The 25,770-nt window shown below is 43.2% G+C and overlaps 1 protein-coding gene across 1 annotated transcript in view; it reads left to right on the top strand.

The window, feature by feature from the left end:
* pkd2l1 (polycystic kidney disease 2-like 1) overlaps positions 1–24,820 on the top strand; it is a 161,169-nt gene extending 136,349 nt beyond the window's left edge. Inside the window, exons 10-15 of the mRNA XM_041209263.1 lie at positions 7,384–7,482; positions 12,065–12,186; positions 14,255–14,372; positions 20,251–20,384; positions 22,427–22,562; positions 24,749–24,820. Of these exons, the coding sequence (XP_041065197.1) occupies positions 7,384–7,482; positions 12,065–12,186; positions 14,255–14,372; positions 20,251–20,384; positions 22,427–22,562; positions 24,749–24,820 (681 nt within the window). The remainder of the gene's footprint in view (positions 1–7,383; positions 7,483–12,064; positions 12,187–14,254; positions 14,373–20,250; positions 20,385–22,426; positions 22,563–24,748) is intronic.
* Positions 24,821–25,770: the final 950 nt, after the last annotated feature.

The following is a 25,770-nucleotide window of genomic DNA, read 5'->3' as shown; positions in this document are numbered from 1 at the left end:
AAGTTGTGATCATCTCTGAAACCAGCTGTCTGCTGGGACCCATTGCCTCTGATTCCCAAAGGCTGCCTCCAATTGATACAATTTTACTAGCTACCGGCTGCTTAGATCAGGGAGTCAACAAGCAGCAGACAGATTTTAATTATGACAGATTTGATCTCAAGGCCTATAAAATAAACTGTTGTAAAAGAACCTGTAGGGAGTGAGTGGCCATAATATGATATAATTTTACCCTATGTTTGAAAATGAGGTTGTTCAATCTGAAACCAGGGTGTTAAATTTGGACAAAGGAAATTATGAAGGAATGAGGAGCAAATTAGCTGAGGTGGATTGGGAAAATAAATTAAAAGGTATGATGGTACACAGACAATGGATAGTCTTTAAAAAATTATTAGATAGTTTACAGCATCTATACATTCCTTCAAGGCACAAAAACCCAAACAGAAAAATCAGTCAACTGTGGCTAACAAAGAAAGTTAAGGATTGTATAAGATTAAAAGAATAGCCCTATAAAGTTGCCAGAAATAGTAGTAAACCTGAGGATTGGGAGGATTTCAGAATATAGCAAAGGAGGACCAAGAAACTGATAAAGGAAGAATAGAACATGAATGTAAACTAGCAAAAAACATAAAACACTGTAAAAGCTTCTGTAGCTATATAAAAAGGAAATGTTTGGCTAAGATAAATGTGGTCCATTACAAGCAGAGTCAGGAGAATTCAAAATGGGGAATTGAGAAATGGCAGAGAAGCTAAATGATTATTTGGTATCTGATTTCACTGAGGAAGATACAAGAAATCTCCCAGAATTAGAGATCCAAGGGACTAGGCAGAATGAGGAATTGAAGGAAATTAGTATTAGTAAGGAGGTTGTATTGGAGAAATTAATGGGACTGGAGGCTGATAAATCCCCTGGACCTGATATTCTACATCCCAGAGTGTTGAAAGAGGTTGCTATGGAGATTGTGGGTGCATTAGTGATCATCTTCCAAAATTCTACAGATTCTGAAACAGTTCCTGCAGACTGGCGATTAGCAATTGTCACCCCACTATTTAAGAAGAGTGGGAGAGAGAAAACAGGGAACTACAGACCTGTTAGCCTTACATCAGTAGTTGGGAAAATGCTAGAAACAATTCTAAAGAATGTGATAAATGGACACTCAGATAATAATGATCTGATTGGGCTTAGGCAACATGGATTTGCGAATGGGAAATCATGTTTGACGAACCTGTTGGAGTTTTTTGAGGATGTTACTAACAGAATTGATAAAGGAGAGTCGATGGATGTAGTGTACTTGGATTTTCAGAAGGTTTTTGATAAAGTCCCCCACAGCAAAATAAAAACACATGGGATAGGAGGCAATATACTGGCATGGATTAAGGATAGGCTAATAGGCAGAAGACAGAGAGTAGGAATAAATGGGCCATTCTTGCTTTAGCAGCTTCTGATTACTAGGATATCGCAAGGATCAGTGCTTGGGCCCCAGCTGTTCACAATATATATCAATGATTAAGATGAGGGGACTAAATGTAATATTTACAAGTTTGTGGATGATACAAAGCTGGGTGGGAATGTGTTGTGAGGAAGATGCAAAGCAGCTCCAAGAGGATTAGCAAGTCGGCAAGAACTTGGCAGATGAAGTATAAAATTGAAAAATGTGAGGTTATCCATGCTGGCAGAAAGAACAGAAGTGCAGAGTATTTCCTAAATGATATGGGATTAGAAAGTGTAGATGTACAAAGGAACCTGGGTGTCCTTGTCCATAAGTCACTGAAAGCTAAGATGCAGGTGCAGCAGGCAATTAGGAAGGCTATTGGAAAGTTAGCCTTTATCACAAGAGGATTTGAGTAGAGGAGTAGTGAAATCTTGCTTCGATTATATAGAAGCTTGTTAGACCGCACTTGGAGTACTGTGTGCAGTTTTGGTCCCCTTACCTTAGAAAGAATATTATTGCCATAGAGGGAGTGCAATGAAAGTTCACCAGACGTCCCCGGGATGGCAGGACTGTCCTATGAAGATAGATTGGGGAAACTGGGCCTGTATTCTCTGGAGTTTCGAAGAATGAGAGGTGATCTCATTGAAACTTACAAAATACTTAAAGGAATATACAGGGTAGATGCAGGTCAGATGTTGGGGAGTCTAGAACCAGGGGACGCAATTTCAAAATAAGGGAGAAGCCGCTTAGGACCGAGATTGGGAGAATTATTCTTTACTCAGAGGGTTGTGAATCTTTGGAATTCTCTACCCAGAGGCCTGTGGAAGCTCAGTCATTGAGTATGTTAAAGCAGGGATTGACAGATTTCTAAATACCAATGACATAAAGGGATACGGGGATAACGTGGGAAAAAGGCATTGAAGTAGATGATCAACCATGATTGTATTGAATGGTGGAGTACGCTTGGTGGGCTGAATGGCCTAGTCCTGCTCCTTGTTCCTATGTTCCTATCATTCTCACTTTCAAACTCAAGTGCAGCATTCCTGGAATCCTGTTAAAGCCGTTGTAATTAAAGGCCAGTTAAGATTTGTGGTAGGGATAAATTTAAGGTCTTTAATTAAGGATGAAATTGATAAATATCTAGCTGAAGAGAAAATAGTGAGAAGTAGCCAGCATTGATTTCAAAATCATGCTTGACAGACCTTGGGATTCTGTGAGGAGATAACAGACATGGTAGATGGGAACATGCAGTGAATATAATGCATATATGGACTTTAGGGAGGTATTTGACAAGGCACCAGATATGAGATTGAGATGCAACGATTTAGGAGGGCAGGGGATAGAAAACTAAACTAAATGTTATTTAAAAGGGAGAAAGCAGAGAGTGGACTGAAGGAAAGTTTTTCAGAGTGATTTGAAGTGGGAAGTGTTGTCCTACATGGTCAGTTTTATCTGGATCCAAATCTGTTCACTGTTTTAGCAGTGATTTGGATATGACCAGATGGGAGCTGTGTCAGAAATTGCAGTGGATAACAAAACATAGTCAATCCATTCCTTAGAATTACATTGAATATACAGCACAGAAATAGGCCATTCAGCCCATCCAGTTCATGGGACGTTTATGCGCCAGTCAAGTCTCCGGCTGTCCTTCCAAATCGAACTCTATCATCATAACCCTCTACTCTCTTCTTCCTCCGAGCTTTTCTAGCTTCCCCGTGAACACAGTTATACTATTCATCTCAACTACTACCCATGGAAGCAGTCCCTTGTTCTCACCATTCTCTAGTTCATGGTGTTTCTTCTGAATTCTATATTGGATTTCTTAGTGACTTAGTTAGAATTATGAAACCACAGCTGAATATGGATTGGAAGGGGAATGGGCTACAAAATAGCGGATGGAGTTCAATATCTTTAGGTGTGAAGCGAAGTTTTTAAAGTTTTAAGAAAAACTAATTGCAATATTGGGTTACAGGCTCACAAGATGATAAAGGCAGCGCCTTTAAAAAACCTAATGGAATTCTATGTTTCAACATGAGATATAGAATATAAAAACAAAGACATAATGGAAAGCCTATATAAAAGCTTTAAAAGTCCTTAGAGCACTCTGTGTTCTATAGGAAGGATTTTTTTTGTATTTATTCTTTTCTGGGATGTGGGAGTCACTGGTAAGCCCAGCATTTTTTGCTCATCACCTAATTGCCCTTGAACTGAGTGGCTTGCTAGACCATTTCAGTGGGCAGTTAAGAGTCAACCACATTGCTATGGATCTGGAGTCACATGTAGGCCAGACCAGGCAAGGATGGCAGATTTCCTTCCCTAGAGGGGCATTAGTGAACCAGATGGGTTTTTACAATAATCGATGACAGTTTTGTGGTCACATTTACTGAGACTAGCTTTCAATTCCAGATTTTACTAACCACATTTAAATTCCACCAGCTGCCATGGTGGGGTTTGAACTCATGACCCCAGAGCATTAGCTTGGGCCTCTGGGTTACTAGTCCAGTGACTTTTTTTTTATTCATTCTTGGGGTGTGGGCTTCGCTGGCTTGGCCAGGATTTATTGCCCATCCCTAGTTGACCTTGAGAAGATGGTGGTGAGCTGCCTTCTTGAACTGCTGCAGTCCATGTGGTGTAGGTACACCCACAGTGCTGTTAGGGAGGAAGTTCCAGGATTTTGACCCAGAGACAATTAAGGAATGGCAATATATTTCCAAGTCAGGATGGTGAATGATTTGGATGGGAACTTCCAGGTGGTGGTGTTCCCATCTATCTGCTGCCCTTGCCCTTCTAGATGGTCGTGGTTGTGGGTTTGGAAGGTGCTGTTGAAGGAGCCTTGGTGAATTCCTGCAGTGCATCTTGTGGATGGTACACGCTGCTACCACAGTGCCACAGTGGTGGAGGGAGTGAATGTTTGTGGACGTGGTGCCAATCAAGTGGGCTGCTTTGTCTTGGATGGTTTCAAGCTTCTTGAGTGTTGTTGGAGCTGCACTCATCCAGGGTAGTGGAGGTATTCCATCACACTACTGACTTGTGCCTTATAGATGGTGGAGAGGCTTTGGGGAGTCAGGAAGTGAATCATTCATCGCAGGTTCCTAGCCGCTGACCTGCTCTTGTAGCCACAGTATTTATATAGCTGGTCCAGTTCAGTTTCTGGTCAATGGTAACCTCCAGGATGTTGATAGTGGGGGTTTCAGTGATGGTAATGCCATTGAACGTCAAGGGGCGATGGTAACATTCTGTCTTGTTGGAGGTGGTCATTGCCTGGCACCTGTGTGGAGTGAATGTTACTTGCTACTTGTCAGCCCAAGCCTGGATATTGTCCAGGTCTTGCTGCATTTGGATAGATTGCTTCAGTATCTGAGGAGTCGCGAATGGTGCTGAACATTGTGCAATCATCAGCGACCATCCCCACTTCTGACCTTATGATGGAAGGAAGGTCATTGATGAAGCAGCTGGAGATGGTTGGGCCAAGGACAATACCCTGAGGAACTCCTGCAGTGATGTCCTGGAGCTGAGATGACTAACCACCAACAACCACAACCATCTTCATTTGTGCTAGGTATGACTCCAAGCAGAGAGTATTCCCCCGATTCCCATTGACTCTAGTTTTGCTAGGGCTCCTTGATGCCACACTCTGTCAAATACAGTCTTGATGTCAAGGGCAGTCACTCTCACCTCGCCTCAGGAGTTCAGCTCTTTTGTCCATGTTTGAACCAAGGCTGTAATAAGGTCAGGAGCTGAGTGGCCCTGGTGGAACCCAAACTGGACATCAGTGAGCAGGTTATTGCTAATTAAGTGCCACTTGATAGCACTGTTGATGACTCCTTCCATTACTTTACTGATGTTGGAGAGTAGACTGATAGGGCAGTAATTGGCCCTGTTGGATTTGTCCTGCTTTTTGTGTACAGGACATACCTGGGCAATTTTCCACATAGCCGGGTAGATGGCAATGTTGTAGCTGTACTGGAACAGCTTGGCTAGGGGTGTGGAAATTTCTGAAGCACAAGTCTTCAGTACTATTGTCGGAATATTGTCAGGGCCCAAAGCCTTTGCACTATCCAGTGCCTTCAGCTGTTTCTTGATATCACGTGGAGTGAATCGAAATGACTGAAGACTGGCACATGTGATGCTGAGGACCTCTGGAGGAGGCAGAGATGGATCATCCACTTGGTACTTCTGGCTGAGGATTGTTGTGAATGCTTCAGCCTTATCTTTTGCACTGATCTGCTGGACTCCCCCAACATTGAGGATGGGGATATTTGTGGAGCCTCCTCCTCCAGTGAGTTGTTTCATTGTCCACCACCATTCATGACTGGATGTTGCAGGACTGCAGAGCTTGTATCTGATCCGTTGGTTGTGGGATCGCTTAGCTCTGCCTGTCACTTGCTGCTTATGCTGTTTGACACACAAGCATTCCTGTGTTGTAGCTTCACCAGGTTGCCTCAGTTTTAGATATGATTGGTGCTGCTCCTGGCATTCCCTCCTGCATTCTTCATTGAACCAGGGTTGATCCCCTGGCTTGATGGTAATGGTAGAGTAGGGGATAGTAGAGTGGTAGTGCCACACAACGTGATGGAGTGTATCCTCAATGTGAAGGCGGGACTTCATCTCCACAGCTACTGTGCGGTGCCCACTCCTACCTATATTGTATTGGACAGATGCATCTATGGCAGGCAGGTTGGTGTGATGAGGTTAAGTATGTTTTTCCCTCTTGTTGGTTCCCTCACCACCTGCTGCAGGCCCAGTCTAGCAACTATGTACAAGCCACTCTTGGTGATGGACATTGAAGTTCCCCCTCCCCAGAGTACATTCTGCACCCCTCGCACCCTAAATGCTTCCTCTAGGTGGTGCTTAACATGGAGGAGCACTGATTCAACAGCTGAGGGGGCGGGGGGGTATGTGGTAATCAGCAGGAGGTTTCTTTGCCCATGTTTGGCCTGATGCCATGAGACTTCATGGGGTCTGGAGTCAATGTTGAGGACTCCCAGGGCAACTCCCTCCTGCCTGTATAGCAATGTGCCGCCACCTCTGCCTCTGTAAGATATGATTCCGTGAGGCTGTTGCTTGACTAGTCCGTGAGAAAACGCTCCCAATTTTGGCACTAGTCCTCAGATGTTCGTAAGGAGGACTTTGCAGGGTTGACAGGCCTGGGTTCGCCATTGTTGTTGTCGTTTCCAGTAGGTCGACGCTTTGTAGCGGTTTGATATCACTGAGGGGTTTGCAAGGCCCATTTCAGCAGGCATTTTTAAGAGTCAACCACATTGCTGTGTCTGGAGTCACATGACAGATTTCCTTCCCTAAAGAGCATTAGTGACTTTTAATTCCACATTCAAGTTCCACTATCTGCCGTGATGGGATCCGAACCCGAGCATTGCATGGGTCTCTGGATTACTAGTTCAGTGACAATACCACTACTACCATCTCCCTCTGGTGCGGTTAGAGAAGGTACAGCACAGATCCATTAGGACATGCCCTGGTACCAAGATACAAATGCAAAGAAAGGGTTGAAAAACCGAGCTTTTTTCCATAGTTTAAAATGATAAAAGAATGGGACAAAATAGAGAAAAGCAGATTGTTTCCAGTAAATTGAAGGGTCTGGACTGAGGCCACAGATACAAGATTCTATTTAATAGATTTAGGACAGATAGTAGGAATTGTGAGGCTGTGGAATTCACTTCCAGGGTCAGTGGCTACAGGAGATACTATACCAACATTTGACATCAGATTGTCTAAGTGGATGAAGGAAAAGAGTTGAAGTGATGTTGGAAAAGGACAGGCAAATGTGACGAGAACTATTTGCTCACATGAACTGGAAACACAAACACAAACGAGTTGGGTTTGGTAACCTCTTTCTGTTGTAAATTCAACATATTTCTATAAATAAACCCATTATTTAGTTTAATGGTCATTCATTTATACTAATTATAATTTTTTAAACGACTCTCTCTTTCAGAATATGTTCCTGGCCATTATAAATGATACATACTCGGAGGTGAAAGCAGATCTCTCAATTCAGAAGAGTGAACTCCAGATTACAGACATCATTAAACAGGTGTATTTTTGCGTGATAATACTATTATCTTATGTAATAATACGCCAATAAAAGTAGTTCCATTGGTTACAGATTAGCACATTTCAGGTTGATTTATGTTGGCTATTTCATGTATCAAATCTGATTCATTGTTTTCATAACCAGTAGGGATTAATTTAGTTATTACCTGTTCTTGGAATGCGGGCGATACTGACAAGACAGTGGCCAGGATTTTGTTGGGCTGACAGGCGTCTCGCCAATCATAATTGTCTTGAGATCCAATTATGTACTGTGAGACTGGAGTCACATGTAGCCCAAACTGGCTAGAGGTTGGAGGCCCTTCTCTGAAGGACGTTAATGAACTAGTTGAGATTTTACAACAATCTGGTAGCTTGCCAGGTCTTTTTCCTTTCCAGAACAAATCCACAATTTACCAGATTAAATTGAGTCCATTCCATAACTTGTGTGGTTAGATTTGAACTCATATTCATTCACAATCTTTCAGTACAATTATCATGAGGCTCTCATAGGCAGCAGTGAACAAATATAAAGACTGTAATTTAAGAGGCACGAATGACCACTAAAATTAGAATACATTCCCACTCATATTCATTCACTTAGTTTAATGCTTTCTTTGTCCTGGAGTTGTTAAGGTCCAATGAAGTGCGATGGAACCGACTGCTTGGGAAATCATGGCGCCAACTTTTACTCCAGTTATGAAGAGAATGGGGAGAGGATCTCCAGATGGGATTCCCAGATGTCTTACTGAAATTAACAGCAGGGATGCCCCTTTTAAAACTTTTCAGTTGGCAGGCTAGCTTCCTATCAGTAAATCCTGTGCCACAAGGCCATAGCTGGGAGTGGAGAGAAGGGAGGGAGGGACTGCTGGGTTCGCAGTGTTGAAATGGATGTTAGTCTCAGATGGGGTGGGGGTTAGTGGGAGGCAACTTGGAGTTCGGGGGTGTTAGGGGCAGGGGAGATGTGGATTGATCCTGGGTCTGTGCATAGATTTGTGTGTGGAGTCTAGAGGAAGCACTGTTTCTGTTCTTGGCCCACAAGCAGGGCTGCGAATACACTTACCTTATGGATCCGCCCCTTTACGGTCTTTTCTGCCTGTTGAGTTTCCCAATCCCCAGGAATCCTCGTCAACATGAGTTTGAAATACAAATCATGTAAAAATAGAGGCATGCAGCCTCCTTAGATTTCAGTGAATAGCCTATTTCTTGAGAAAAGATTGGTTGCCCATCTCCAATAAAACTGGATGTGGGCAGGTAGGGGTCAATTTTGATATTTTAAAATGTTTTACTTCCTACCTGATCCAAACCCAATCTCTCGTGGGGTTAAAATTACACCCTATATTTCCCTCATGAACAGTTCTTTTTTAACTAGTGCTTATTCATAAGAAACACTTTGCAAATCATTTTAAACAATTCTAATGACTGCCCTGTTGCGTAGAGATTAATTTTATAACTGATGTTCTCAAGAACTGCAAAATGAACTAATCAGCAACCTCCAGTATCGCGAATGGTAGCATAGTTGAAGTGTTACTGGACTAGTAATCCAGAGGACCAGACTAACATTCAAAGCCCACCACAGCAACTTGGGAAATTTAAATTCAATTAATTAATGAATCTGGAATAAAATGCTAGTCCCATTAATAATGGTCATGAAACTACTGGATTATTGATGAAAACCCATCTGGTTGACTAATGTTGATTTAGAGTAGGAAATTTGTCACCATGCTTAAATGGGATAGATTTCAAACAGACCTAACAACTCAAGACTGGGCATCCATGAGGTGCTGTGGACCATCAGCAGCAGCAGAATTGTACTCGAACACAATCTGTAACCTCATGGCCCGACATATCCCCCACTCCACCATTACCATGAAGCCAGGGGATCAACCCTGGTTCAATGAAGAGTGCAGAAGGGCATGCCAGGAGCAGCACCAGACATACCTAAAAAGGTGTCAACCTGGTGAAGCTACAATACATGCCAAACAGGGGAAGCAGCAAGTGATAGACAGAGCTAAGCAATCCCACAACCAATGGATCTAAACTCTGCAGTCCTGCCATGTGCAGTCGTGAATAGTGGTGGACAATTAAACAACTCACTGGAGGAGGGGGATCCACAAATATAATGGAGCAGCCCAGCACATCAGTGGAAAAGATAAGGCTGAACATACACAACAATCTTCAGCCAGAAGTGCCAAGTGGATGATCTATCTCGACTTCCTCTAGAGGTCCCCAGCATCACGGCTGCCAGTCTTCAGCCAATTTGATTCACTCCATGTGATATCAAGAAACGGCTGAATGCACTGGATACTGCAAAGGCTATGGGCCCTGACGATATTCCGGCAATAGAACTGAAGACTTGGGCTCCAGAACTTGCCACGCCCCTAGCTAGGAAAATAATTATGGTTGTTGGAGACCAATCATTTCAGCCCCAGGACATCACTGCAAGAGTTGTTCAGGGTTGTGTCCTCGGCCCAACCATCTTCAGCTGCTTCATCAGTGACCTTCCTTCCATCATAAGGTCAGAAATGGGGATGTTCACTGATGATTGCACAGTATTCAGAACTACTTGCAACCCCTCAGATACTGAATTAGTCTGTGCCTGCATACAAGAAGATCTGGACTACATTCAGGCTTGGGCTGACAAATAGCAAGTAACATTTACACCACACAGGTGCCAGAAATGACCATCTCCAATGAGAGAGAATCTAACCATCTCCCATTGACATTGAATGGCATTACCATTGCTGAATCCCCTACTATCAACATTTTCGGAGTTACCATTGACTAAAAGCTGAACTTAACCAGCCACATAAATACTGTAGCTACAAGAGGCTGGGAATTGTGTGACGAGTAACTCACCTCCTGACTCGCCAAAGTTTGTCCACCACCTACAAGACACAAGTCAGGAGTGTGATAGAATAGTCTCCACTTGCCTGGATGAGTGCAGCTCCAACAACACTCAAGAAGTTTAACACCATCCAGGACAAAGCTGCCTGCTTGACTGTCATCTCATCCAACACTTCCAACATCCACTCCCCTTACCGCCGACACACAGTGGCAGCAGTGTGTACCATCTACAAGATGCACTGCAGCAACTCACCTGCTCTGACCTGCTCTTGTAGCCACAGCTTTTATACGGCTAGTCCAGTTTAGTTTCTGAACTATCACTATCAACATCCTGGGGATTACCATTGACCAGAAACTGAACTGGACTAGCCATATAAATACTGTGGTTACAAGAGCAGGTCAGAGGCTAGGAATCCTGTGACAAGTAACTCATCTCTTTACTCCCTAAAGCCTGTCCACCATCTACAAGGCACAATTCAGGAGTGTGATGGAATACTCCCCACTTGCCTGGATGAGTGCAGCTCCCACAACACTCAAGAAGCTTGACACCATCCAGGACAGAGCAGCCTGCTTGATTAGCACCCAATCCACAGACATTCACTCCCTCCACCACCAATGCACAGTAGCAGCAGTGTGTACCATCTACAAGATGCACTGCCAGAATTCACCAAGACTCCTTTGACAACACCTTCCAAACCCACAACCACTACCATCTAAAAGGAAAGGGCATTAGATAGATGGGAACACCACCATCTGGAAGTTCCCCTCCAAACCACTCACCATCCTGACTTGGAAATATATTGCTGTCCCTTCACTGTCACTGGGTCAAAATCCTGGAACTCCCTTCCTAACAGCACTGTGGGTGTACCTACACCACATGGACTGCAGCCGTTCAAGAAGGCAGCTCACCACCACCTTCTCAAGGGCAACTAGGGATGGGCAATAAGTGCTGGCCAAGCCAGTGAAGTCCACATCCTGTGAATGAATAAAAAAAGATGCATGGGAACACCACCCCCTGCAAGTTCCCGTCCAAGTCACTCACCGTCCTGTCTTGGAATAAAAAAAGGAACTCAAACTCCACTTGTATTTTCCTGTGTAAATCCAGTTTGAAAGTCAGGAGTCACTGGATCTCTTTTTCTCAGCAGAGGGGGAACTGAGATTTTAGGTATAGCTACAACATGCAGCCACGAGTCTCTACTTGACTCTTTTTTGCAAGTTTGCTGCCAATAGTTGACATCGTAGTGGACTATTTGCTGCATAGTTCTGACTAGATCTGTCTTTTGTCCAGTATCTGTGCAAAATAAATCCAAATTTTAGATAGATTTATACTTATGCTTCTGTGAATATGCTGCTTTGTAAAGTACAAACTACTCATGTATCAGGGTGCCACCCCTTGATTTTCAAATGAAAAATCATCTCATCTCATTTAGAAAATTGGCTGCTAATTATCAGCTGCAGCTATCTGGAAAAATAATATTCTGTAACAATATTCTTTATAGGTAGCTTTTGAGTGTGATTTCTTGCCACAAGAGCACAGAAATTGCTGTTTGTGATATCAGCCTTTCAAAGATTAACACCAACGTATGACAATTCTCTGTACTTCAATGTCTTTAGATATTAGTGTTAAAATAAAGGACAGAGAAATTAGATATGAGCTTCATGGTATCCCTTATCGTTAAGTCCTGGGTGTATATGTCTTTATAACTCATTACCATCATCTCATACATTTGAATTTATAGGGTTATAATAAAGCTTTGATGAAAATGAAGCTGAAAAAGGAGCGAATTTCTGATGTGCAGAAAACTCTTCAGAATGGATCCAAAAAGCTGGGTTTTGAGGATTTCAGGAGCAATCTAAAGGAGTATGTATTTAATTGCAAAATAGCTTTCAAGTTAGGGTGGTTAAAAATAATCAATAACTGGTTACATCAAGTGTTTAAGTCAGAATAGTCAAGTTTCCTGGCTGGATGGGAAATACATACCACCGCTGCATTCCCTGTATGCACACCCACTGGGAGAATCTGGGAGCAAAATTTCTTAAAATTAGCTCATTTAAAGAAACGAGCATTACAGATGCTAGAAACTGAAACAGAAACAAACCGATGATGAAAAAGCAGCAGGCCTTTGAGTATCTAAAAACAGCAAAGGCAGGAAAATATTTTAGTTGGAGATCCTAGAATAGACAACTTATACCTTCCAACATATCTTGCTTTTCCTCAGCCAAGGATTTCCCCCTCAGCATGTTTGACACCAGAGCCCTTCAACGTGTCTGATCCATTTCCCACCCTTCTGCTCTTACCCCTTCCCCTCCTTCCCAGAACTTTGCTAGGATTCACCTTGTCCTCACCTTCCACCCCATCAGTCTCCGTATTCAAAGGATCATCCTCCGCCATTTCCAGTGTGATGCAACCACCTTTTGCTATTTCATCTCTCCTGCCCTCCACCCGATCACAGAACTTGCCCTTTTGTTCTTCCTTCCCCCTCCTCCAATCTACTGGTTTAAAAACCTTTATATTTTTAACTCTGTTTCTCGCTCCACAGATGCTGCCTGAGCTGCTGAGTTTTTTCAGCAATTTTGTTTTTATTTCAGATTTCCAGCAACCTCAGAATTTTGCTTTGGTATTAGTGCCAACTTTAACATTACTTGTCTAGCAGAAACCTTCCCACCCTGGAGCCCCCAGGACCTCACTATATGCAATTAGAACCCACTCTCCACAGAAGGCAGCAAGGACACCTGCCCAAAGTTGCAGGGTCCTTCTTACATGCATAGTAGATGTTGATGACATCATTGGGAGCTGACTGCAATTTTAACTCAGGCCTGAGCAAGGAAGCGGCTGCAGCATTTCTGCCAGACCAACCTGGGACTGAAGCAAAAAGAGGCTAAGAAGGCAAAGTGCTTTCCTTTCTGTAATGGGACATGCAATTCAGAAGGAAAACCTGTTCAAAATGTTCAAATCCCATTAAAAATCTGTAATACTGGCACCAGTAATACTGGAGTTCCATTTCAAGATTAGTTTGGACAGCTTTTACTGCTACCCTTCATTTCCATATTTTACTGGCTTTTCCACGGAGCACTGGCCTCTCAGGGAAAGCTTTGACCTTCCCTACCCTGAAACTTCTACTACCCCACTTCCTGAACACAATATGCTCTTCTATCTTATCAACGGCTGGCCATGGATTGCTTCATTCATCACGGGCCGGCAGCCATTTCCCACCCAATCAGAGAGGGAGGTAAACCGTTAGCATGATAATGAGGCCCAGAAGTTAATGTAGCCCTGGACCTTATTTCTGCAGCAGTACATCGGCTTCCAAATAACCTCAGCACCCCTTCACCCAAGTATTGCCCAGAGTTAGCATCGGTGTCCCTTAATTGTCAGAACTCGAACCACAATTTTAAAAAATAAAAACGTCTATTCACAGACTGCAAATTGCTTCTAGGCATCATGTTGTTACACCAGAGTAGACTAATCTGATAGAGAATTTGGATTCTCCCTCATCATTTTCAAAATTCTAAAATCAAACAATTCATGAAAACCATTACAGTAATGGATGTTAAAATGGAGAAATCAGTCCTAAAACCTTGAGGTAAATTTTCATCTTTAGCTCTGCTATTGCAGCATGTTAGGGAAAAGAAAATGTAAGCCCACACCTTAAATACCTGTTTCTTCTGTGGAGGTGCTAATGACACAAATTTATCTCAATGTTTCAAAATAATTTCCCTGAAAAAAACATAGAAGTTGAGATCTCTATTTAAGATCTTTGAATTTCTTGCTTGATTCTGACAGTGCAACTTAGGAAAATAAGATCTGTGCACCCACGATTTCCTTATACACACCCTCTACTGGCAGTACCTGATCAGGGAGTCAGCTTTAATGTTTTTACACTTGACTTATTTGAAGGTTTGGTGAAAAAGAATCAATTGTTTTTCAGTTTGGGTCACTCTGACCAAGAGATCAAAGATACTTTCTCAAAATTTGACTCTGATGATAATAAGGTACTGGATGAGGAAGAGCAGATGAGGATGAGGAACGAATTAGAAGAAAAGAAGGTGAGGAAATTAGCGGTAAGAACGTGTATTGGTGAGAAGTGAGAAATGGCCTTGGATTTATTCAATCATTGTCATAACCAATTAAGAACTTGTTTGGACCAACCTTGACTGAACTGTAAAGAAATTGCATTCCCTATTGACATATTTATAAGGAAAGTAGAAGAAAGTGTTAGTAAGCAGGATTTTGTCAATAGTTTAGTTGAAATATACTGCCCTTTAACTTTGACATGGAATCTATCCTGCAATACCAGTACAGATGTGCACTGCTGCTCCTGGACACTGGGTACATCTGTACCAAACAAAGGTAACCATGCACTATAAAATAAGATCAATCCATTTAAAAAATCTGTTGGGAGCCTTAGGACAGAATATGCAGCACTTAAATGAACATTGATCACCCCTAAAGGGGAAAGGCAGCATTTAAATAAAAAAAGTCAAAAGGAAAATGAAGAGGCAGAAACGTTGCCAGATGCTGCTTTGGATCTTCTGAAGCAGAGGATACCATCTACTGAAGAATATCAGAGCAGCCTGCCTCTGGAATACTGAACGATTTTCTGTCGAAGAGTCATGAGGACTCGAAACGTCAACTCTTTTCTTCTCCGCCGATGCTGCCAGACCTGCTGAGTTTTTCCAGGAATTCTGTTTTTGTTACTTGTCTTACATGTCCTTCGAAGCTTGGAGAAGGCAAAGGAAAAAGGTTTTTAGATACTTAGGTACATATTGTATAACTTGATTTTGCTTTACTAGCACTTCAGAGAAGCTTGATGGAGGGTCACACAGGGAGAATGCTCTGCACTCTACCAACTGTTCTGTATTTCACGTACACCGTAATGTCTTACCTCCATATTACACCCATGCACCTGCAGCTGCAGGACCACTTACTCACCACCACCTTCTCAAGGGCAATCAAGGATGGACAATAAATGCTGGCCTAGCCAGTGGTGCCCCCATCCCCTGAAAAACTTACCCAATACACATTGCTACTGGGTCATTGTTATTCTGAGCAGCACAGACTGACACTCAGCAGCCATCAATCTCTCAGAGAAGGAGTACGTTATTGCCAGTGTTTGGAGGGTCTTCCTGCACATGGATCCCCTTGACTTCAGGCCATCCCATATTGTGCAGGAACAGCCCATCATGGGCTTCAGCTGCTTCCTCCCCCACCCCCACCCCTAATGTTAATCAAGTGTTTCCTCTTTAAAAATTTCATAAAACCAAAGACAACCCAGTGCATCCCTTTGGGTAATTTTAGGACATTGTTACCTAGTGTGATACAAACATCTTTGTTTTTTCGTATTTGTTCTCACGATTTGGAAGACACTGGCAAAACCATATTTAATGCCTTCCTTAATTGACAATGGAGGTGGTGCTGGGCTTCTTCCTGAACCACTACAGCCCTCTTGCTGATGGTATTCCTACAAGGCTGTTAGGTTGGAAATTCCAGGATATTGACCTGGCGGTGATAAAACGATATATGTCAAAGGGCAACCGATTGCTAGATTTACTTGTGAGTAATGAAATAGAATCAAACCTAGTGATCAATGGGGTGTTTGATGTTTGCAGCCAGATCGCTCCCTCACACCAGAGCTGAAAGAATCCAAAAATGTATGCAGAAACTATCGAGGAATAAGTCTTCTCTCAATTGCAGGAGGGTCCTCACAAGGGTCCTATTAAACCATCAACTAAACAACCTTGTAGATGATGTCCTCCCAAAATCTCAGTGTGTTATTAGGGCTGACCATGGGACAGCCAATATGGTATTTTCAGCAAGACAACTACAAGAAAAGTGCATACAGCAACTCCAGAATTGACCTAACTAAAGCTTTTGACAGTGTATTTCAACCTGGTTTATGACACTTGCTTTCCAAGCTAGGATGTCCAAATAAGTTTGTCAAAATCCTGCACTGACTGCAGGATGGCATGGTTGGATGTGTTTGTGCCTCTGATGAGATGTCTGATGCTTTTGCAATAACAAGTGATGTAAAGCAAGGATGTGTCGTGGATCCACAATTCTTCAATCTCTTCTTTGCCGCAATGCTTAAGGAAGCCACCGGATCAATATGAGATTCTGCTCAGTGAAGCTCTTCAATCTCTCCAGATGGTGTACTTCCACCAAAGTCACAGAGACAGGAATCGGAGAGCTTCTGATGACTGTGCCCTTGCTACCCACAACAAAGAAGACAGTGGAAAACAAATTCTCGACAGCTGCCAAAATCCTTGGTCTCCAAATCAGAAGCCTGGATTTTCACCGATTCACGGAGACTCTGGGGACCTTCCAAAATGGTGGGTGGGATCCCAATCCGGAAGTTCCGCCCCTATTTCTAACATCCTATTTTTGCTGGGTGAGGTAAAACAGGGGTGGGACATTACTCCCACATATGGAAACCCAAACTCAGCAGGGCCATTGTATCTCAGTGCTGAGTTCAAACTGACCCCATTTTTGCTGGAGCAAGAGCACACTCCCACAGAGTGGGGGTTACGAATCTTTAGAGAAGTCATTAATACTCTTGAAAGGCAGAAAAGGTCTGTAGAACTGTCAAGTTATTTAAATGGCTAGCCCTTTAAAAATTGAAAAAACTGTCTGCCTGTGCCTGTGAGAGTTGAAAAGAACCTGTTCTAGCAGTATCATTATATCATTATTAATGTTTGGTTAGGGAAGTCTTGTGGCACAATGGGTAGTGTCCCTACCTCTGGGCCAGAGGCTCTGGGTTCAAATCCCACCTTGGGACTTGATGGTCATGGAAAGTGCATTCATAACGTGGCCAAACATGTTGATAATTAGCCTGATGGCAGATGGTAAGAATGGGAGAGTTTCCTGGTCAGCCATACTGCAGAAGCAACCACTGCCAAGCATAATCATGGACAGGTCCATAGTTGCCAAGGCTCCCTTAAGGCATGATACCTGAAAAAGGATGAGGAGTGTTTGGTTGCTTTCCACAATTTATCAGTATCACAGTAGGGGATTTAAATGTATTGAATAGGTTTTCATGAATGGGGGAGTGTTTTTTTTTTAATAGTGAAGCCTGTAATAGATATTTTGAATTTTATCTTATTTCACCTCAGCATGGCTCCTGGGGTCTGCCTGTGGTGAATATGTATGAATTGGCATACAGGGTGGAAGGGCAAAGGGTGGTGGTTGGGGGAGACATGAGTTGGTATAGGGGCTATAAGGAGCCATGGGAGTGGGTGGGGAGCAAGGGTTGACATGAGCTGGCATGTATGGGTATGGGCATAGGGAGGGGGAGGGGGTGAAGGTTAGAGGGTCTAATGTTTAAAATAACAACTGGGACGAAGACCCAGAGAACCAATGCAAAACTTTTAAACAGCCCTTCTCGGCACTTGGCAGCCCCTGTGGCTGCCTCTGATCTGCACCCGAGCTCGCCAGGCCTGACTCCATCCTGTACCCACATCCAGGAACAAAGATACCACCTTGTGGGGCACTTTTACCAGGTGTAGCGAGCTGGGAAGTTTCCCGAGTTGCACTATCCAACTCAGGAGCAAGCAATCCAATCTAAGACCGAGGTTAGGTTTCAGCCAGCACCAGACTCACATCGTGGAGCACCAAACATTACAATTAAGGGTACCAATCTCAAGGCTATGAAACAATCCTCACATTTTGGTAATGTGCTCTATAGGAATGAAACTATTGATGAAGATATCCGTGTATGCATCCAGAAAGCATGTTCTATCTGTGGCTGACTCCGTGATCATGTCTGGAAGCAGCATGGCATTAAGCTGAAGACTAAAATCAAACTCCACCAGGCCATTGCCCTTGCATGACATAGAATCCTGGGTCTGCTGTAGGTGTCACATCAAAGCTCTGGAACGCTTCCACCAAAGTCACCTGAGCTCCATCATGAGAATTCAATGGCATGAAGAAAATCACAAACACCAAAGTGCTTCACTGTGCTGGGCTTATGGAGACCACCCTCCAGCCCACCTTAGACAGGCAGGCCATCTCTCCCACATGGATGATTACAGAATCCCCAAGCAGATCTTCTATGGGGAACTGTCTCAGGGAGAACGACATCAGTACAACAATACAACGACACCCTCAAAAAAAGCCTTACCAACTCCTGAATTGCAGACCAGCTCTCTGGGAAAACACCACAGCCAATCCGTCCATATGGAGGTAAGCACTGAAATTTGGTTCCGTATGTTTCAAGGATCATCTACCTCAACCTCGCAACATCCGATGTGCCCAGAGGAAGGCCAGGGGTGGCGCAGCTGCAGAAGTTGCTCCCAAGCACCAAGAATGACAGCATGAGCAGATGCCTATGCTGATCCCACATCAGACTCTTCAGTCAAGAGAGGACCCACAGAAGATGATGGAATCACTTAGAGCTTGGGCATATTCAAATGACATGGAGTCTACCGCTAATGAAGTAGACCATGTAGATGAACTAAGTGAGGTTTAAGATCCAAATAAAAAGTTACCAAGTTACAAAAAAAATAAGAGCATCATTGGTGGGCTGATTTTACAAAGATCAGGTGTGAACAAGCTGAGCTGAACTAAAAAGAGAAATTGTCATTTGGGGTTGTGAATCAGCAATAAGATAGTACTGAAAAGGATGTTACAAAGTTACAATACAAATATATAACATTTAGCAAAAAGGAGAGACTTCAAGGGCAGATTTTACGGCCCCTTTTTGGCGGGGACAGGGCCGTAAAATGCAGTGAGACATTCTAAACCTCATTGGCTTTGGCGGGAACGTAAACTCCTGCTGCCGCAAAATTTCGCCACAAGTTTCTGAATTCCACAGATAAATAAGGAAGTTATAAGCTAACTAAAATTGAAGAAGAGGACATGTGGGCCTATGTGTTTGATAAAAATAATCAAAGAGAGTATTTGGAAGTAGGAGGTTAAGAAAGTAGTCGTTTGGTAGTTCAGAACTTGAGTATTGCTGAAAAAAAGAGACATGCTATCAAAGCTTTTTGTCTTGCACTCATCACAACAATTCACAAGATAAACCTACAGTAAAGAGAATAACAATTTATACTGCATAAGAAGAGATTTCTGATTGGTTGACAAAGACTCTGATTAGTAGAGCCATTTCCATGGAGAATGCAGCAGAGAACAGTTAACTGTTAACTGCCAAGCTTTGGTTTCAAATTCAAATCAGGCAAGTCGACTCTGATTGAGCAAAACGTTGCCATGGGGAATGAACCAGGTAACGGCAGTCCCCAAATCTTTTGTTTAATTGGAAAAGGTGTAATGAGTGGATATGCTCCTTTTGTCTGCAAAGAAAAGGGCCCTGTGTGTGAATATATGTGGCTTCCAGCATGTATAAGTGAGCTACACTGTGAGTCTGACTGATAATCTTAAATTGGTTTTTCAGTGTAATTCTTAGCACAATCAGGGTTGTTTAGCAAGTGTTGTTCAATTGCAGAATCATATCTAATGTTGGACACTATATTTTGAGTTTTGCAAGCATGGGCTGGTTGACATGGGCTAATGACAACAGTTCAAGAGTAACGTTTGACTTGTCATGCTTGCTATTCAATTAAATTGTCAAATTCATATCAAGATGCATCTGATATGGGCCAGCACAGAGTTGTATAGTCCTTTTACAAGCCTGAAAGCTGACTGCTGTAGTCATGGCTTTCTCACTGGTACAATAATTACATCTGGCTTGTGGAAATGAGTAGCTGCTCTGAGACTAGAGGCTGTCACTTGCTGCCTTCTGTCTTGCCTGTATTTAAAAAAAGATGAGATCAGCAGTGATGGAATTGTAGACTTTGCAATGGTTCCTGGACTTAGTCTATGCTCTGTCTACCTGCAGAGTGAGATTTCTGGTAGTTGATCTTCTCAGTTTCGATCAGATCAAACTATTATAATAACTTTAAAATCACTTTACTATCTACCATTGTTTTACAGATTGCTCTAAATGCTGAAATAGAGAACCTGGGAAGGAATTTTGGGTGTCCAGACAGCTCACAGACTTTTGATTATGTGAAAAACAACAGCAACGTCAAACTAAACAACAGTGTAACACACGAGGAGTTCCAGATGTATGTATCATGGCTTGGGGGTGCTAAGGTATTAGAATGGAAGGTGAATAGTAGTGAATGTTACTGGACGGATAATCCAGAGGCTAGACTAATGACTCAGAGACCTGAATTCAAATTTCACTGTGGCAGTCGAGGAATTTTAAATCAGTTAACAAAATAAAAAAAGATCTAGAATGAAAATCTAACATCAGTGATTCTCATTAAAAAAAACCATCTATCCTTTAGGGAAGGAAATCTGCCAACCTTACCTGGTCTGGCCTACATATGATTCCAGATCCACAACAACGCAGAAAGAAACAGAATTAATGTTACAGGTTGAGATAACTTTTCATCAGAGCTGATCTGTTTCTCTCCACAGTTGCTGCCTGACCTGCTGAGTATTTTCAGCATTTTTTAAAGTTTTGGATATCCAGCATCTGCAGTATTTTGCTTTTGTTTTACCTCAGCAATGTGGTTTACTTTTAACGGCCCTCTGAAATGACCTAGCAGGTCACTCACAACACAAGTCATTGAACGGAACTTACTACCACCTTCTCAAGGGCAATTAGAGATGGGCAATAAATGCTGACCATGCGAGTGATGCCCACAGCCTGTGAATGAATCATAGAATTATAGAATGGTTACAGCAAAGAAGGCAGTTATTCAGCCCATTAAGTTTGCCTTTGCTCTCTGCAAGAGCAATTTAGATAGTCCCAGATCTTTCCCAATATAGAATATGCCTCCACCACACTCTCAGGTAGTGCATTCCAGATCCTAACCACTCGCTACACAAAAAAGTTTATTTGCCAATCATCTTAAATCAGTGTTCTCCAGTTCTCGATCCTTGCACCAATGAAAATAGTTTCTCTCTATCTGCCCTGTTCAGACCCATGATTTTGAACACTTTTATCAAATCTCCCCTGAACCTCCGTTTCTCCAAGGAGAACAGTCCCAACTTCCCCAATCTATCCTCAGAGCTGAAGTTCCTCATCCCCAGAACCATTCTCATCAATCTTCACATGTCCTCTCTAATGCCTTCACATCCTTCCTAAATTGCTGGGCCCTGAATTGGACACAATATTCCAGCTGAGCCCAAACCAGTTTTTTTATCATAACTTCCTTGCTTTTGTACTTCATGTCCCTATTTATGAAGTCTAGGATCCCGTATGCTTTATTAACCAACCCCTCAACCTGTCCTGCCACCTTCAACAATTTGCACATATATACCACCTCTGCTCCTGACCTCCTTTAGAATTGTATCCTTTATTTTATATTGCCTCTCCACATTCTATCTACCAAAATGTTTCACTTTGCACTTTGCCGTATTAAATTTCATTTGTCCCTGTCTGTCCATTCCCTCAAGCTGTTTATGTCCTCTTGAAATCTATCACTATCCTCCTCACGGTTCACAATACTTCCAACTATTGTGTCATCTGCAAATTTTGTATTTGTGCCTTGTACACTCCAGTGTAAGTCATTAATGTAGATAAAGAAAAGGAGTGACACGAATACTGACCCCTGGGAACTCAACTATAACCTTCATCCAGTCCGAAAAACAAGCAGATGCAAAACCAGGCCAAAGTGTTCATCTTCCTAATACATTTTATGGGTATCCTACATGACCATGATACAGGCACTTCAACCTGGCCAACAATCCTGTTACATGGCAATTTATCAAATGTTTTTTGGAAGTCCATGTATACCCCAGCAACTGCATTTTTTTGGAAAAAGGCGTAGGGACCTAGCAAATACTGTTTCACGACAATTGTTATGTAATGTTGTTATACTAATATAAAAGGCACCAATCACTCAAAAGGGATTGACTGAACGTGTTGTGGGTTCATTTATTTAGACCAGGTAGATGGGAACATTTATAGAAATGTAGAAAGCTTGAAAACATCAGCAGCAGAGCTGTGTTTGTGTGCTCCGTTCATGCTGCTACCCCTTAAAGGCACATTACAACAGAATGTTAGTGAAGTATTTTCTTAGAAAGCTAGTTTCCTGATAACATCAACATTTTGTGAACTGGTATTATTACAGGGTAATTTTTAATCTTATTCCAGGTTGGGGCATCGCGTTGTTCAGCTGGAACATTCAATTAGTAACATTGTGTCCAAAATTGATGGAATCACTGTTAAACTTGAGATAATGGAAAAAAGCAAACACACGATGGAAAAGCTGTTCAATATTCTTCAAAAGGTAAAACTGACGTTTATATCATTTTACTCTCCTTGTGTAGATTTAGAAACAGGACCGCAATTTGGGCAATTTAAATGATTTATTTACACTCAAAAACCAGCAATGATTAAAAAAAAGTTAAAGTTTGCAAAACTATACAAAGTTTATTGTTGAAATTCTCTGTCACTGAATTACATTTAGGTGTTGGAGCAGGAATAAGCCATTTGGCCTTTCAAGCCTGCAGTACTATCTGATAAGATCATGGCTAATCAGATTGTGCTTACTCTACTTTCCTGCCTTCCCCATAACCCTTGAGCCCCTAGTCTATCAAAAATCTTTCTAATTCTGCCTTGAATAAGCTCAGTGACCCAATATCCATTGTTTTCTGGGAAGAAAACTCCACAGATCAATGACTCTTTGAGAGAAAAAAAACATTTCCTCATCACTGTTTGAAAAGGGGGACCTCTTATTCTTAAACTGTGTAGCCTAGTTTAGTCTCCTCCACAAGAGGAAATAGCCTCCCAATGTCTACCATATCAAGTCCCCTCAGGTTCTTATTATGTTTCATTAAGTCTCATTCTTCTAAATTCCAATGGTTATAGGCCCAACCCTTTCCTGGGTTAAAGGGTTTATCCTATGAAGAATGAGTCGAGTGAACCTTCTCCGAACTGCTTCTAAAGTAATTATATCCCTTTTTGATGAAGACAACTAAAACTGTACACAATATTCCAGATGTGGTCTCACCAGCTGCAATAAAACTTCCCTACTTTTACATTCAATTCTCGTTGTGAAAAGCTGAAAGAGATCTTCAAGTGAAAGAATGGTCCCCAGTATTATTTGCTGGTTCTGATTGTCCCCTGATGCATAAAATGCATGTATGGTAATCATTCAGAGTGCTGGAAGGTTGTGTGAGCAAATTATAATGTGCCATTTAAACTTTGTATGATTCTCTCATCTAATTGTAAATTCAGAGGTCCCAGAAGCCAGAGCCACATGGAAAAAGACTGTGGGTTGGAGTTTACACTGATGGATTTGTGTTTCCTACCTGCACACACTTGAATATGACCTTCACTGGATGCATGGGGACATTGAATTTACCCTACTATTGAACAGTCCAGCTTGGTTTAGATTTCAAAGATTTTTCAATTTGGAACCAGTTCCTCTGGATATTTCTTGGGGGCAGCCATTTCATATCACCTCCTGCTAAGTACTTTGTACAGTTCTCACATGGATGGTATCATGAGGTGTCAAGTGAGGCCAACCTTCTTCTGCCTCACTATAACATTGAGAGGGAATGGCAGCATCGTGGTTACGTTACTGAGCTAATAATCCAGATTCTGGGAGTAATGATTCAGAGACATGGGCCTGAATTTCACGCTTGGCATGTGCACCAAGTGGGCAAGCCTGGAAACAGACGTATAATCCGCTCTTGGACAAGATCGTGTTTCCAAAGCGATTTCATGCTGGGTAGCTAATTAAGGACCGCCCAGCGTGAAATGCGTCTGCTCAATGGTTGGAAGGGCTGGGCGGGGGTGGGAGCCTGTCGGGCATTGGGTCCAATGGCCACCCAGTAGGGGATTTAAAAGCAACAGAGGCAGCTCCCTGAAGGCTTCCAGGGGACACTTTGTAGCTTTGTTTGATGAAACATTTTTTATCAGCTGCAATGGCATCTGCACCTGCTGAGCACTGCAAGTAGGAGGACAAGCCCTGTGGGTACACGGCCCCCTGGTTCTCGGATGAGGGCCTGGGAATCCACGTGGAGGAGGTCAGTGCTAGGCGGGACATGCTCACATCCTCATCCCCAGAGATGGCAAGAGGAGGCCACCGCACCTGACCAAGAAAGCAGAGGGAGAGATGGCAGCCGAGGTCAACGGCCATGATGTTGTATGGAGCAGTGGCACAAAAGGCTCAGCGATCAGCTGCGCTCAGTAAGGGTGAGTGCCGAGTTGGCATGGATCAGTGTGTTGAAGTGTTAAGGGCTGGCCATTCCCCCGTGGTGCTCAGAGGTGCTAGAGTCTGAGTGTCAACTGTCAATGGTGCTGGAGCTGGCCAAGGGTGTGAGCCCTGGCTGCTTGGACTGAGTGCCTTGTGGCTCCAGGGTCACAAATCAGCTGTGCCCTGCGAGGTGTTCCTCAAGTGAGGTTTGCCAGGCTGCAATGGTGCTGCAGGTAGAGAGTGGACTAATCCATATTCCTCTGTACTTTCAGGAGAAGACGGCCCATAACAACATAGAAAGGTTGCGGACAGGTGGAGGCCCCGCCCATATTGACGAGGGATGAGATGGATGCCTTAAAGATGGAGTGCCCGCGACCAGCGTGTTCCACTGGTTGTGGAGAGGCAGAGGTCTCTGATGAAGGTCAGAGTGCAGTGCACAGATGTCAGAGTGTCGGAGTGCATAAACATTGTTGTGTTGTCTCATCTGTAATGGAATCCTCAAACCTGGAGTCCCCATTGATCATTGAAAGATGATAGCACCATGATGCAGATCTCCATGGTCTCACCAGCCCACCTGGCATGCACAGTGACAGTGTGATGACTAATACTAATTACATGTCCTTTCTCTACCCTAGAATCGCCATCCAGCAAAGGATTGCAGGATCCCGAAGAGCCACCCTTGACGCCGGAGGACCAGTGCCTGTCAGGTGCACCTGTGTCACACCCCCTCTCTGTACCAGGCACTAGCGCAGATACCAGCACCTCGATGAGCATTAGATCGTTGGCTACAATATCGGTGCACAGTGGTGAGGGCATGGTATACTCGCATGAGGAGCAGGTGGAGACAGAGAGTGTCCAGGGCGCTGACAGTCAGAGGACTTCTAGAGACCAGCACCACACTGAGTCCAAGGCAAGATGATAAGCCTCTGGAGTCGTCCATTAGGCGTCAAATACCAGGCATCCAGCAGGATGTGTGGGAGGATCTGGCAGCGATTCCTGAGGGTTTGCTTGCCATGGTCTGTCATAGAGGCGTCCATGCAAAGCATGAGTACTGCATTGATCCTCAGCACCAAATGCAATGCCTCTTCCATTGAGACAGCGATGACTCTCATGGAGAGGCAGCTCCAGGAACAGAAGCAGGGGTTCCTGGGGTTGCGTTTGGACCTGCAAGCCCTCGCACAGGCAATGATCTCAGGAGGTCACTGCCAGTGTGTGAGATGGATGAGGCACCTATTATCTCTGCTAGGTGCCCGCCCATCAATGGTGAGCAGGGAAGTCCAGACCGACTTCACGT

Source organism: Carcharodon carcharias, chromosome 17, assembly GCF_017639515.1.
Source record: "Carcharodon carcharias isolate sCarCar2 chromosome 17, sCarCar2.pri, whole genome shotgun sequence".
Taxonomy (NCBI): Eukaryota; Metazoa; Chordata; class Chondrichthyes; order Lamniformes; family Lamnidae; genus Carcharodon; species Carcharodon carcharias.
This window is presented reverse-complemented; position numbering and strand designations above follow the sequence as displayed.